Source organism: Sciurus carolinensis, chromosome X, assembly GCF_902686445.1.
Source record: "Sciurus carolinensis chromosome X, mSciCar1.2, whole genome shotgun sequence".
NCBI classification, from domain to species: Eukaryota; Metazoa; Chordata; class Mammalia; order Rodentia; family Sciuridae; genus Sciurus; species Sciurus carolinensis.
Genome location: NC_062232.1, coordinates 17,359,744 through 17,374,126, shown reverse-complemented (window position 1 = coordinate 17,374,126; position 14,383 = coordinate 17,359,744). Strand labels below are relative to the sequence as shown.

At 36.0% G+C, this 14,383-nt stretch overlaps 1 protein-coding gene across 1 annotated transcript in view; it reads left to right on the top strand.

Moving 5' to 3' along the window:
* Positions 1–3,636, top strand: part of Phex (phosphate regulating endopeptidase X-linked) — a 190,456-nt gene extending 186,820 nt beyond the window's left edge. The window contains exon 22 of the mRNA XM_047537191.1: positions 466–3,636. Within this exon, the coding sequence (XP_047393147.1) occupies positions 466–568 (103 nt within the window). The 3' untranslated portion in view covers positions 569–3,636. The remainder of the gene's footprint in view (positions 1–465) is intronic.
* Positions 3,637–14,383: the final 10,747 nt, after the last annotated feature.

Below are 14,383 nucleotides of genomic sequence, written 5' to 3'. Positions count from 1 at the left end.
TCCTTGGAAGTACTATTGGTAGGGGACACAAGGGGGCTTTCAGGGTACTGGAAATATTCTATGTCTTGAGCTGAGTAGTAGTAAGATTTGGTACCCATGAATAAATTAGTAATTTTTACATTTAAGAATTGTGTACTTTATGTCAATAATAACTTTTTCCATAAAATGTTAAATTTTAAAAAAACAGTTGGAAAAACTTAAGTATTGGAGATGGTACCATATTAAAGGAATTTGAAGACTGTTGGAAGAGTAGTAGGAGCATTTGCCTGCCATTCAGGAGATGCTGGTTCTAATCTCAGTGCTGTTAATTTCTTTGGAAATTTATTTAATGATTTTGGGGTTCAGTTGTCTCTCCTGGAAACAGATTAAATAAACATCATGATCTTTTCTAGCAATATACTTATAGTTTCATCCAGAACCTGTTGATGAATTAAATGACATGTGCTTTGCCATATCTTTTTTCAGAGTCAATGGTGCCATTAGCAACTTTGAAGAATTCCAGAAGGCTTTTAACTGCCCACCTAATTCCACGATGAACAGAGGCATGGATTCCTGTCGACTCTGGTAGCTGGAGTGCTGGATTCTGCCATCCTGAGAGAACTACTCACTTATTTAGACCTATATTCCCCTGAGGACTTTTATTTTTGATGCATTTTCATTATTTGGGTAGATGACCTGCTTGGATCTAAATAGTATCTGTTCAGAGTCATAGATCTTAAAAAAGGGAATATAAGAAATGCACCATGTGTTTTTCTTTAGAAAATCAAACCAACAAAAGTAAATCCCTGGGCTACTTGTGTTAAAATGCTTTCTGCTGAATTCTTCCTATTTTCCATTTTAGTCTTTTAGCCACAGCTCAGTGGTACATACCATTTCAATGTATAGCTTTCCAGGGGTCCTAGGTAGAATGTGTTCATCAAAAAGTTCAGTCCAGTAAACTTGTAACCCTCAGTGATGAAGACATGTGTATGCATACATGGAAGGCCTTGCTGCTCTGTGGACTGCATTGCTAGATTTCATGGGCAGTCATTACTACAGCATTTCTTAATGCTAAGGTAGTTAAACAAAAACTATGTTGGATCTCCATTACATTTTTAAATGAAGTTCTTGCTTTCAGCTTTGGAGTCTCTCTGAATGAAAATGTGCCTCATAATTTGCATCTGATTGCCCTGTTCAGGTAAAGGTTGAGTTTATCAAATAGGAAGAAAAGGAAATATTAAGTTCCAAAAGAAGTAAAAACTCCTAGTCATGCAACAACAGGGAAATTAGGAGATGAAATCTTCAAAATTTTATCTAGTCTGTATGATCCTGTTTCTGTAACGAGCAGGTATTGAGAGGAGGATTTTCCAATTCCCCATTAGAAACACATGGCTTTCATTTTCCTTTAGTGCAAAGGGACAAATGCTACATTTAGAGAAAGCAAAATGCTCTTCTATTTCATTTCAGTTAATGTTCCCTCTCTTTAAAAAGAAAACCTTTAAAAATTTTCTTGATTGAAGCCATTTTAGGATATATTGATTCAATTTAAAATCCTCTGAATAGAACGAAGGAATATAATTTTTACTTTTCAAGTCTCTGAAGAAAGAGCAGTACTATGTTTTTGATCCTTGGAGCATTATCCTTTTAAGTGAACTCCTCTATCTCTTAGTGTGTGTGTATGTAGGATAAAATTGTAATAGCATTAAAGTGGTTACCTGGCGTTTCGTTTCTTAACATAGGCTCCCCTACCCCATCACATTATTCATTGTACATGAGGTACTGGGTTAAGTGGGTCAATAAGAAAATCTCGAAAGCAAAATGACAAATTCAGACTAACCACAGGAGGTCATTTTGCATCCCTGTGACTTGTCATCCTTTTAAAAGACATATGAGTGTGTGCCACGTCCTTTTGTAACCATGGGAACTTCTGAAGGGAGAAAAATGGAGGGGCACAATCATGAGGAAAACAATTACACTGCATTAGTCAGAGGAGAGTGATTTTCCCCTTGACTTCCTCCTCTCTGAATGGATAAACTTCTGAAGGGCAGCTACCTTTTCCTCCTCTTAACCACAGCTTAATGTGACCTTAATATGTATGTCTAAAAACAAGTAGTATTAGGTCACGGGTGCTGGAAATGCATGTGCCTTTTCTTTGGAGTAAGGATTTCAATTTGATTTAGACGTGTAAAATATTGTTTTATTTCTGTACTTGAGTGCTTAAAATTAGCTAGGTTTGTCATGCTTATATGAATAGTACTTTCCTTTTAGACTTCTTTTTAAAATTCCAAATAAACACATTCCTGCAGGTCAGAGAAAGTGTTTGATAAAAGCATAGAATTATGATTTTGGATGTAGAAATTAAGTCACTTGTTGGTCCAGGAAAACTGGTTGGTGATCAGTTGGGGCTCTCACAGCTTCTAGATGACAGGGTTCCCTTGTCCTGTTTAACTTTGCTTGATGTAACTCAGTTCTACTGAAAATTGTATATAGTATGGCCATTATTAAAACATACCAAAGTAGCAATACCAAATCATCAGTATTAACTAAGACAATTTCATAGGATCAGATTTCCAAGTGCTTGTGTTTAACTCTTCAAATTATACTATCCTTGTCCTTCTCTTTGATACAGACTGCTAAAAGAAACAGACATTGATTTAGTTGTAAAGGGAGGAAGATAAGATACAACTAGAAAGGAAAGGGGAAAGGTAGACAGAAACTGGCCTAAGAATGTGGCTCTGAAGAAGAAGACAGGATTTTGGAGATCCTTGCTGAGCAAATGTATTGGAGGAGAGCCATAAAGTTTTACAAAAATCATTATGGTAAATTAAAAGTAAATTACATATTGGATCCCAGACTGGGGTTGCAATTACACATTTCTCTGATCCATGTACCAGGTGTTCTCTTGTGAACTTTTATCTGGGCATTGGAAGGGGTTAGGTTTGTTAGTTAAGTCCTCCTGGAGTAATTAAGAATTCTGTGTATATAAAATGGTATTGTTTGGACTTACTACCATTGCCCAAAGTTTGCTGAGCTTTTCACCAACTGCTCAGCATTGGCTTCCTATTTCCATTTTTTTCCTTTTATGAGATGAACTGGGATATGACTAATGCAAGCTCAGGATTCATAAATTATCCTCAAGTTTATTTAGTGCCTTGCCTCAATGGAGCTTAAAGCACAGCACATAAATTTTATCACTAAGAAGCAACTATGAACTATGGCTTGCCAGACAGGTTATGCTCATGCTAGAGAAATGGACAGGCTTGAAATTTCTTGTCAGGTATCTCAGAGTGAGAAAAGACAAAGTCTTTATACTTTGGATTACTGAACTCTGTATTAATCTTCATCCCTTAGAACACACATTTCCAAATATATTTGGAATATATCCATCAATATTTCTATAATCAAAGCATTTAATAGGCTTCTTCCTTGATATTTTTAACATAATGACTCAGTTACATCTGAATTATGGAAGAATATTTGACTGTTTCAAACAACATTCTCATCACCAGTAGAAGTGTCCCACTGGTTCAAAGAAAGGTGTTTTTTGATTATGCATTTTTTATCTAAACAGTCTGTGAGACTAGTTTGGTTGTTTTCTTACCCTACTTGTGAAACAATGAGAACAGTCATTTTAAGGATAATAAAAAGTTGATTGAAGATTTTCCATTTCTCTCCTTTTTTAAAAAAATATAGTTTTAGACAGTTTTTACCCACAAAAGTATACAATGCACTGTAGTATACTAACTCTTTTGGTTTAGGAAAGTAGGATTTAATGATGAAACTTTTTCTGTTGACAATGAAAGATTTGCAAAGTGGTCTTTATGTTTTATTTCAAATGTAAGTCAGCAGATGTGGTTTACTGAGTTTATTATAATGTTCCCTCCAGATGCCTTTGAGGAAATTGTCAACCATGATGAGTATGGTTTCACAAAAGTGACATTATTGTTACTATCAAACCAAGAACCCCAATATGCTGCCACCATTCTTTAACAATTCAATTAATTTATAGTTATTCATTCAGCACTCAGCAACTGAGCCCCCATTATATTTACATCCCCAAACCAGCTATATTTATGTTGATATTATATAGTTGCTGACTTCAACAAACAATCTGGTCAGCATGGGAGATAGATATGTAAGTGGTTAGAATTAGACCACTTGAGTTGTGGTTTGGGACACAGAGAAGGAATTATTCAACACCTCTGGAGGACACTGTTGGTGCTCCCTCTACCCAGATTCCAGCAAAGCCCTTTGATGGTGCATCCTAACTCACCTTCTGTGTGCTTTTGTTTCTAATTAGCTATAGCTCTCTAAGATAGTTACCTTCATGCTACTGGAACCTCTATGTCCAATGCACTTTCAGAGAACTAGAAGTACCTGGTGACCCTTAGACAACAACCAAGTAATGGAAGATTCTGAAAGCCTCACCACCTTGCCTGATTCCAGATAACTCCATAGGTAGACCATAGATTAGGTCCATAGGTTAGGTTGGCAGTGCAAGTAGAGTCCTTTGTTGGTTATTTTAAATACCTTTCTGGCACTGATATGCTGTAAGATATGGAAAAGTATTGGTTTCTAGGGTCCTAGGTCAACCCATTGTGTCATAGGTCATGGCATCATGTATAGGAAATACATATCAGATGATAGTTAGTGGGTAATAAATGCCTGAGTATGACTTGGTGGTGCCCCTGTTGTAGTTTACTCTAGTTTCTGAGTTTCTAGCTTCTAAGCTGATTCATAGAAGGAGAATTTTTGTGTGTAGGGTAGTGGCAGAAGGAAACATGCATATGAATGACCAAATTTATGAATGATCTCTAGGATATGGACAGGAAAGGAGGGCTTTGGGGAATGGAGGCAAGAAGTCTAGACTCTCCCTTGCTGTGACCTATTTAATTTAGATTTTAGGAGATCCAAGAACTATTGAGTTTGCTTCAATTTTCAAGTATATATGTAAGTGGACTTGACCAAAATTTGGAGGATAATTCTTCTAATTAGAATTAAGATATTTACATTAATATTTCTAATTAGACTCAAGTTCACTTGCTTCTTTTAGTAACTGAATCATACTAGCTGTATAAACAGATCACCTCAATGGCTTAACACAGTTTATGTTTACTTTTTTGTTTTCATTATTATGTACATAATGGGTATTGATGATCAGTGAGTTTCTTTCCTCCTACTGTTGATTTGGGGAACAAGACTTCTTCCATATTGTGATTCTGCCATTTTAAACAAATGACTGAATACGTGCTCATCAGCAGGAAAATGACAGAAGGGGAATGCCATGGAAGTGCTGAGTGGAAGATTTGGGCTAATCTTGGAAATAACCTACATTACTTCTGTTCTGATTCCATTGGCTAGTACTGTCATGGGGTCAAACCTAACTGCAGGGGAGTCTGGGTTATGTAGTCCAGTCAGGAACCCAAAAAGAAGAGGAAATTGGTTGGATTCTCAGGTGGCATTGCTAGTTATATCTTCTAAAGTGAAATCCAGGGCAGTAACTTTGAGCTCTTTTGAATTTAGTAAATTACTTTTGAGCAGAGTACTATGAAAATTGAAAATTCCATTGGTAGCCTGCAGTTTATTCTGTAGGAGTCTTTTTAATTAACAGCTTAATTAGATAATTTAATCCCCTTTAGAATTGGAGATATGAAAATGAAAATGAGATACTCCCCGTGATCTGACAATACCGTGCTTTAATAAAACCAAAGTGAACCCGGAAATGAGCAGCACAAAAGCTTTACAATAATTTGTGATCAGTGAAAGAAAACCTGATCCATAATTCTAATTATTCCTAAATGGTTTAGATACATGTTTCATTTGAATGTGTATTTTGTTTTGTTAATTGGCTCAATTAAGAAGGTAACTGAATATAAGAATCTGTGGCTAAGCCATGGATTTACAATATTTTATAAGCTTTTAAAATATATCCCATTGGGAAAGTAAATAAAATACCCTATGAAACATATTATTGGAATAAGTGCAATATTGCCAGTATTTTTAGAGAATTTATATAAAAATTGTTTTCATTTGCCCACTGATTATGAGATAAAAATGCTACTAACTCTACTTGTATTTTGCTTTTTCCCCTTGAATGAGAAATTGAGGCTCAGAATTCAAGAAATGAAGATGAGTATTCATGTGCAAGCCACAAAAGTACTGTTATAATTAATTCTGGCTTGAGACTCCATTTTACAGAGAAAGAAGAACTAAACGATTAGGTTAAATTTTCTAAATTAAAGCTACCTAAAATATTGAGTATTATGTCTATTTCCAGTTTGACTGAAATACCTGCAATGTCCTAGATAAAAAGAGAAGTGTAGCTTACCATTTAGAAGTATCTTTTGAGGTGCGGTGGTGCATGCCTATTTTCCCAGTGGCTCGAGAGATTGAGGCAGGAGGATCACCAATTCAAAGCCAGCCTCGGCAATGGTAAGGTGCTAAGCAATTCAGTGAGACCCTGTCTTTAAATAAAATGCAAAATAGGACTGGGGATATGGCTCAGTGGTCGAGTGCCCCTGAATTCAATTCCAAGTACCCAACCCTCCCCCAAAAATGATTCACTGGAAGTACATTTTGTTAATCTCCAAAGTGATTTGAAGTTAGTGAAATTAGTACTGGATAATAGACAAACTTCCCACCCCAGTGACATTTGATGCATGGCAAAAATAACCCAGAATATATTTATTCCAAAATTAATCAGATTTTCAGTTGGCATTTATAATTTTTTCACCTAATAATAATCATAATTAAAATAGCTCCTATTTGTTGATACTAAGCACTCTGCTAGGACCTTGCCTGAATTATAGACAATCTTCACAACAATTATGCAAACAGTTATGTGACTTACTGAAGATTTCAGGTTATGCTTCTGTAGTAATCTATTGGAAAATAATGTCCATGTCAAAAGGAGTCAGCTTACAGGAATTTGTACTTGATGGTAGTTTCATCCTGAGTCTTTTAGAAAGGACTCCAGAATCTGCTCTTCACTGACGATGCTTGATACCATTTATTGAACATGTGACCATGTGTCAGTCATGCACAAAATGCCTTACTTATATTATCTAATTTAATTTACAACAACTCAGATTACCTATTACTATACCCATTTTACAGGTAAGGGAACCAAGTTTTGGATAGACTAATGACTTGCCCATGAGCATTGAACTAGCAAGTAGCAAAGCTGGGTTTGATTTCCCTTTTGTCAAGTACTCCCTTAGTCAATGTAACTATGGTGACCTTAAGTCCTGGATTTCCTGACTGGGGCTTCCTCAGTACAGTTGGCAGACTTTTCTGAAGTTTACCTGTGTTCAGCTCTGTGTTTTCCCTGTCCTCTCTGTTCAGTCTCCTGAAACCAGACTGTCTCTAGGTTACTTTTCCAGAGAAGAAAACCTTTACAACACTGCTTATGAGTAGTTGAGGGATTTTCAAGCAATCACCTTGTCTTTAACCCTAACAAGCATTCTTACATTCTCTGTTACCTAGAATTTCCAAGTCTTGAGGCCTTCTGATATTTTACAGGATATTTTAGCTTGCTTCTAGTAGGGAGTCCATTATTTTCATCATGTGGGCTTATATCATTTTAAAAAATATATTTTAGTATCATTTTAGTGGGAGGGAGAGATCTACATCTGAGTCTACTACATTTAAGGAGTCATCTACATTTTGTTTTTTTTAATGGGAATATCTGATAAATTTTTTTGTTGAAAGAATTGCTTCTATACATAAAGTTCTGTGCTGAATTATTGCCTTTACCCAGCAATGTCTGTAACTAAGTCTAAATATTCCTTTAAACTGCTGAGTATTAGGAGATTGTATTTTCTACAGGAGCCAATCCTATTTTTCCTAGTTATTCTAATAAAACAAGTGCGCATGAACATTTGGTATTTTCCATTACTCCTAAAGACATATAACTTAGCTGTTGGAAAATTCACTTGAGATAAAAGGAATGTATCTCTGTCCACCTTCCAAAGTTGCCATTAAAAATATATCTAGGACAATGCTAGAGTGGATTCATCCCAATATTCCAGAGAAAATTTTTACTTATCAACAAAGGCCAAAATTAGTCCTTGGAGATTCACATTGCAACTCTCATTTACACACCTGCCCCCCAACTCTGGTGCAAATTGAGTTTGAGTTAATGCACATACATTATTGAGAAGAAATCAATCAAAAGCTTTTCAAAGCATAAATGGTTCTTTAGGAGATGAAAGCTCAGTGCCTCAATTTTATTGTAAGCATTGAATAAAAACCATTTTAAAGCATTCAACATATTAAAATTAGTCTACAAACTGTAGTAATAATAAGGCATTCCCTCACCCAGGATCTTAAGTGTTATGTACTAAGTGATGTTTACCACAGAATAAAGAAAAATCAACTGTCATTAAATGTATGCCTACAACACATGAGGCAGGTGTTAGTTGCTAATATTGCATGTTCATTAGTCCAGGACTTTGGTGACTTTAAACCCAAACTTCGTGAACAATATTATAATAATAGTATTGTCATTATTCTGCCAAAAATTCTTCAGTGATCTTTACATTGCATTTACAATAAAACCCAAACAACTTCCCCTGACCCAAAAGCCCTACATGTCCTGGCTCTCAGCAACTGCTGTCACTTTCCATTGACTTTTTTTTCCTAGCTCCATCAGTCATCTTTCTGTTTCTCTAACTTTACTAAGCTCTCTCCTATCTTCTCAGTCTCAGGACCTTTGCTTTTTTGCCTGAAATGCTCTTCACGTGTCTGCCACATAACTTTATTGAAATCAGGCCCCTTAACTATAAATACAGTCCATCTCCTCAACTGGCTCATACCATCTTAGATCTAACCAGAGTTGTTTGTTTTTCCTTCCTTTCCCCTTCCCTCCCTTTTTCCTTTTCCCTTCCCCTTTTTCTCCTTTCTTATCTTCCTCCAATATCTTCTAAGTGCCATGATGTTAGAACTTTGTCTTGTTCACTACTATATTTCCAGCACTTGGAACAGTGCCAGACACATAATAGGTCCTTGAATATATGTTAAGCATATTCATTCTTTCTTTACAAAAATAAATATTGGTCACCTACTATGTGCTCCACACTGTTTTGTGGCTGCTGAGGATAATGTAGCACACAGAACATAAGTTTTCCTGCCTTCCCAGAGCTTGCACTTTAGGAGACAGACAAGAATAAGTGAAATATGTGATATAGTAGGGGAGGAAATGATTGAATGAATGAATGAATGAATGAATGGACAATTATAACATTGAAGAAAAAATCTTCTCCAATATCCTGCCACCTTAAAATTTCCAATAATTTCTTTCTTGTTTATCTTTTTCCATGCTGCTCTTGGGATCCATGCATGATTGTTTGGTATAATTTTTATCAAGGTTTAATATGATTTTGCATGATTTTTTTCATGTGGTAGCATTGGTCTGAATCCATAGGTACTTCATAATCGTTCATTTATAGTGGCAGCATAATATTCTTTATAGTTTCTATGAAAATTTATTTAATTATTTGTTGTTTGAAATTCTTGATTTTCTCACTATTGTAAATAATAGAGAGATAAGTATCTTAATGTGTAGAGTTTTTTTCTTTCCTCTTGATCATTTCCTTAGAATAAATACTTAAAAGAATTTGCTCCATCAAAGGAGGCACATGCATATGCTGTTGTGGCTTGCAAAATGTACTGGAAATATCATTCTGACAAGATTGTATGGGGCTGGGGATGTAGCTCAGTGTAGAACATTTGCCTAACATGCTCAAGTCCCTGCGTTCAGTCCTCAATACCACACACACACACACACACACACAAAGATTACATGTATTAGGGAGCCTGTATAACAAAACAAAAAATCAGAAATGTCCCTTGCCCATAAGAAAGTGATAGTACATTGGAGGAAGCAGACATTTAAACTAACAACTATAATATAAAGCACAATGAAGAACAACATAAAAATGCTATCCGATTTATAAAACCTGATCAAATTAATTTTATTAATTTCATTTTTAGTAATATTTTTATCTATTAAATGTATAGGAGTGTAACTGGTTTATTTTGCTGATTAGCTTTTTGGTTTTTACCTTGCTTGGTAAAAACTACACATCAGTTTTCACCCATTAACCTACTAATATCTTATTTTTTTCTCATCAGTTATGACATCGTTATTGCTTGTATTTGTAGTCACTCATTTACATAGAAAAATTCTCTCTGATTCTCATCTTTGTTCATTTACAACTAGTGTTATTCTTTTGTAAGTCAGTGGAGACAGGGGCAGAATGGTTGCCTCATGCAAGTTATCTTGCTGGAATAAACAATGTATAAAGGAGTATAAAAGACTTAACACAAATTTAGGGAAAATATGCTATATGTATTTCAGTTAACTAAACAAATATTTATTGAGTCATTTATTAAATATTATTATAGGGTTGGGAGTAAAATGATGAGTTCTATTTCCCAATTACTTAATGACTTAAAATTACTTAGCAATTCATAAGAAAAAGTAGATATGCAAATAAAAATTTCAACAGTATAATATATAATTGAATAGAGGTAAAAACAGAGTTCTTTGGGAACAGGAGTGGATAAAAATATTTATAGAGCTAAGCAATGAAAGAATGACAATGCTCTCAGCTGTGAAATCAAAATAATAATAATAAGGGAATAAAGCAAAGAACCCAATAAAAAAATTGGGCAGATAACTTGAACTTATTCTCAAAGGAAGATAACCAAATCACCAACCAATAAGTGAAAGTTGCTTAAATTTACTAATCATTAAGGAAATGCAAATTAAAACCACCATGCGATTCATTTGTACAATCCCATCCCTTCCCAGAATGACTAAAATAAAAAGGGACATAGGCACAATTCCTATATACTGTTGGTGGGAGTAAAAATTGGTGTGACTACTTTGAATAACTATTTGGCAGAATCTTCTAGAGCTGCATATGCTTGTATCCTATGACCCAGCAGTTTCACTCTCAGATATTAAGTTGTCATCTTAATAGGTAAAAAATTGTTGAATATTGGCAGTTTCATATTTGACCTAATGTTTACCCAACAGAAATGCAAGCCTATGTTCATCAAAAGACATGTGGAAAAACATTCATGGAAGCACTATTGGTAAGTGTCCAAAATTGGGAAGACTTTTAATGTCCATCAAGTAAGAAAATAAATGAATATTAACCTACAAAACCAAGAATGAACAAACTACAACCATATGCAACTATTTGTGTGTTTCCCACAAACATAATGTTAAAAGAAGTCAAACACAAAAGAGAACATAATTTGTTTCCATTTACATAAAATATAAAAATATGCAAAACCAACCTAATGCTATTAGAAGTCATTGGAGTTATTAAGTTTAGAGGGTTAGTGACAAGGGGGCCTTTGAGGCACTGATGACATTAAGTTTCTTCATCTGGATGCTATTTACATGAATAACTTGTGCACATGTATATATGAATGTTTCACCAAGGTTTTTAAAATTAACAGCAAAATAGAAGAAATTCCAAGTATGTTCTGTTTTTTCCTCCACACAATAACTACTTTGATGTTTTCTTAAGGAATACTGAATATAAAATTCTTTCAAAGGTATTTTCTCCCCTCATTCTTTGAACTCTTGCTTTGTCCATGTTCGTTGGCACCCCACACTTATTACTGGAATGTAAGTAAGAGATTATGCTGGTTCTGGGATCCTGGCTGGGAAGCTTTCCTGATTAAAAAAACAAAGCTGAACTTGAGGGTTTTTTTTTTTTTCTTTCCCAGTGCTGGCAATGGGACTCAGGGTGTTGCACATGCTAGGCAGGTGCTCTACCACTGAACCATACCCCCAGCACTAGACCTGAGTTTTGTAACATGCTTTGCAGAAACCAGGAAAGCAAGTAGAGGTTGATGGTTCCAGGCTGTGGAAAGCACAAAGGTGTGGTGAGAATTGAAATAACCCATTGAGAGGGGCTGAACATAGTTTGCTGAAGCTAGAACTTGGAGAGTAGCCAAGGAGGGATTAATGACAAGCAAGAGAGTTTGGCAGAGGCCATATAGAGAGGGGTCTTGAAGGGTCATTATGCTGAATTTGATTTCAATCCTACAAGCATTTGAGAGCCACTGAACAATTTGAATTGGTGACGTGATTGGGTTTCTACTTAATGAAGTGTTAGTGGATGCTGGTGTGGAGAATACTTGGAAAGGGATAAGATTGAAACCTAGGGGACCAGTTAGGAGGCCATTGCAGTAATCCATGGAAGATATAATAAGCTGGTGGCATGGGAAGGATGGGAGGGACAGATGTGGAGCTCTCAATAGAGAATTGTTCTGATGAGACTTAGTAATGGGTTAGAATTTGATATGTAGGAATGGTACCTTTTTCCTAGTTAAAAAAAGTAGAAGAACCTTCATCTTGATGAGTGGTCAAACACATCTAGATTTCTTGCTTTCCCTCCCCGCTTAACACCTTTCTACACCATATACATCAAAGGATGGTGCTGGGGCTGGGGATGGAGCTCAGCGGGAGAGCACTTGCCTAGCATACATGAGGCTTGAGGTTTGATCCCCAGCAACATACACACACACACACACACACACACACACACTCACAGACACATAAACTCTCACACACATACATACACAACACATGGACAGTGTTGTGACAGAAGAGAAAGATTACCAATTATGTCCCATTGCATTCTTGGAATGAAAACTCAATAACACATTTCAGAGTTTTTCATTGGAGGATAATGTAGATTATCTTGTGTACTAGCATGAAAACTTCTTGATATTTCCAAATCAGTCAGTCTAGAGGATAAAGGTAATTTTTCTTCCATGTCAATAATACTATCCTGGAAACAGAAAAAAAATTGGTACCCATGCATACTGTTATATACAATTTGCACATGTGTTTATGCAATTACATAGATACAAAAATATGTATAAATATCTGAAAAATATATGTATATGTGTATACACATAGACACACACACTAGAAGCTTATGCAGCTATGGAATACCATTGATATTTTAGATTAGCTATTTTAATATCTAATATTTTAGATATTTATCTGATGAAATATCTGATATTTTGACACATTTTTTATTTAATTTTCCCTGTCTTTTGAAGGGTTATATTTGTGAGGAAGAGGATTCAGAGGATATTTTCCTGACTTAAATTACCTCATTGCTTTTCTGTCCTTTCAATTTTGGTTTTCATAAATGGGAACACTGTATTAATCCATTCTAATTAAAAACCAGCCATGCAACTCTTCAGTTAAAGAAACAATTTTGAGTCTGCCTAGGATATCATTTTGTCAGAAATTGCCTCTATGGCTTTTGGAATTATCACTACTAGAGTGCTCTGGTGACTATGGGACAAAGGCTTTACTAGCTGATTTTCTTCTAAAAATATCAGGAATTGACCAAGAGCCCTTGATCTGGAAAGGGGTTCTGAGCTCTTTCATGGGGGCCTAAGAGAGTGTGGAAAATTCTATTCCTACAGTAAAAGGGGAGGGTGGAGGTTATGGAAGGGGTGACAAGCAAAGTTCATCTCCTGCTTGTCCATAGAACACCTCCTTGCCTTCCGGCTGCCAGAGGAGTTATGCTATTCTTAGCCATCTCCTGTGAAGGCAATTATACAAAACCCCTCTGAAACCCATTTCCGCATTTGTTCAAGAAATTCTTTTATCTTACGTAAATCCCCCATGCTGCAACTAAGCCCTTGGTGTGCCCTTGGCCGGATGGGAGGACAGCCAGCTTCCTCTCTCCAGCAGAGCCCTTTCTGTACCTGAAGACAATTATCTCATCATCCTTACCCACTCCTTCCTGTTCTCCAGGCTGAAAAAATTTTTCCTCTAGCTTTTTCCTTCTCCTTTTCCATCTCATCATTTCTATGATCCCTTTACTTTTAAATATTGCTGAACACTTTTCAGAATTGGACCTAGTTCTATGTAAAAAGCCCATCTGATCTTGCTGTCCAGCAGGGAGGGACAAGATAGAGTTAAGCAGGTCTGGAAAAGCACAGGGAGATTGGAGGCAGGTGCCTCTTGTCCATAGCTATGGAGTAAGCTGAATACAATTGAGACATAGGTCAGAAAGCCAAGATGTGAGAATAAAAGCACAACCTCCAATCCAAGGCAACATCCTTAAAAAATAAAGTCAAGCCAGGATATCTTGCCAGTCAAATGACCCAGGGAGAATCCAATAGAATTGTTCAGTGAGGGGAGCAGCCTGTATGTGGATTGGTGTTACAGTTTAGATAAAAGGTGTCCCCCAAAATCTCATGTGTGAGACATTGCAAGAGGGTGAAATGATTGGGTTATGAGAGCCTTAACCTAATCAGTGCATTAATCCACTGATAGGGATTAGCTGGGGTAACTGTAGGCAGGTAGGGTGTGGCTAAAGGAGGTGGGTCATGGGGAGATGACTTTGGGGTA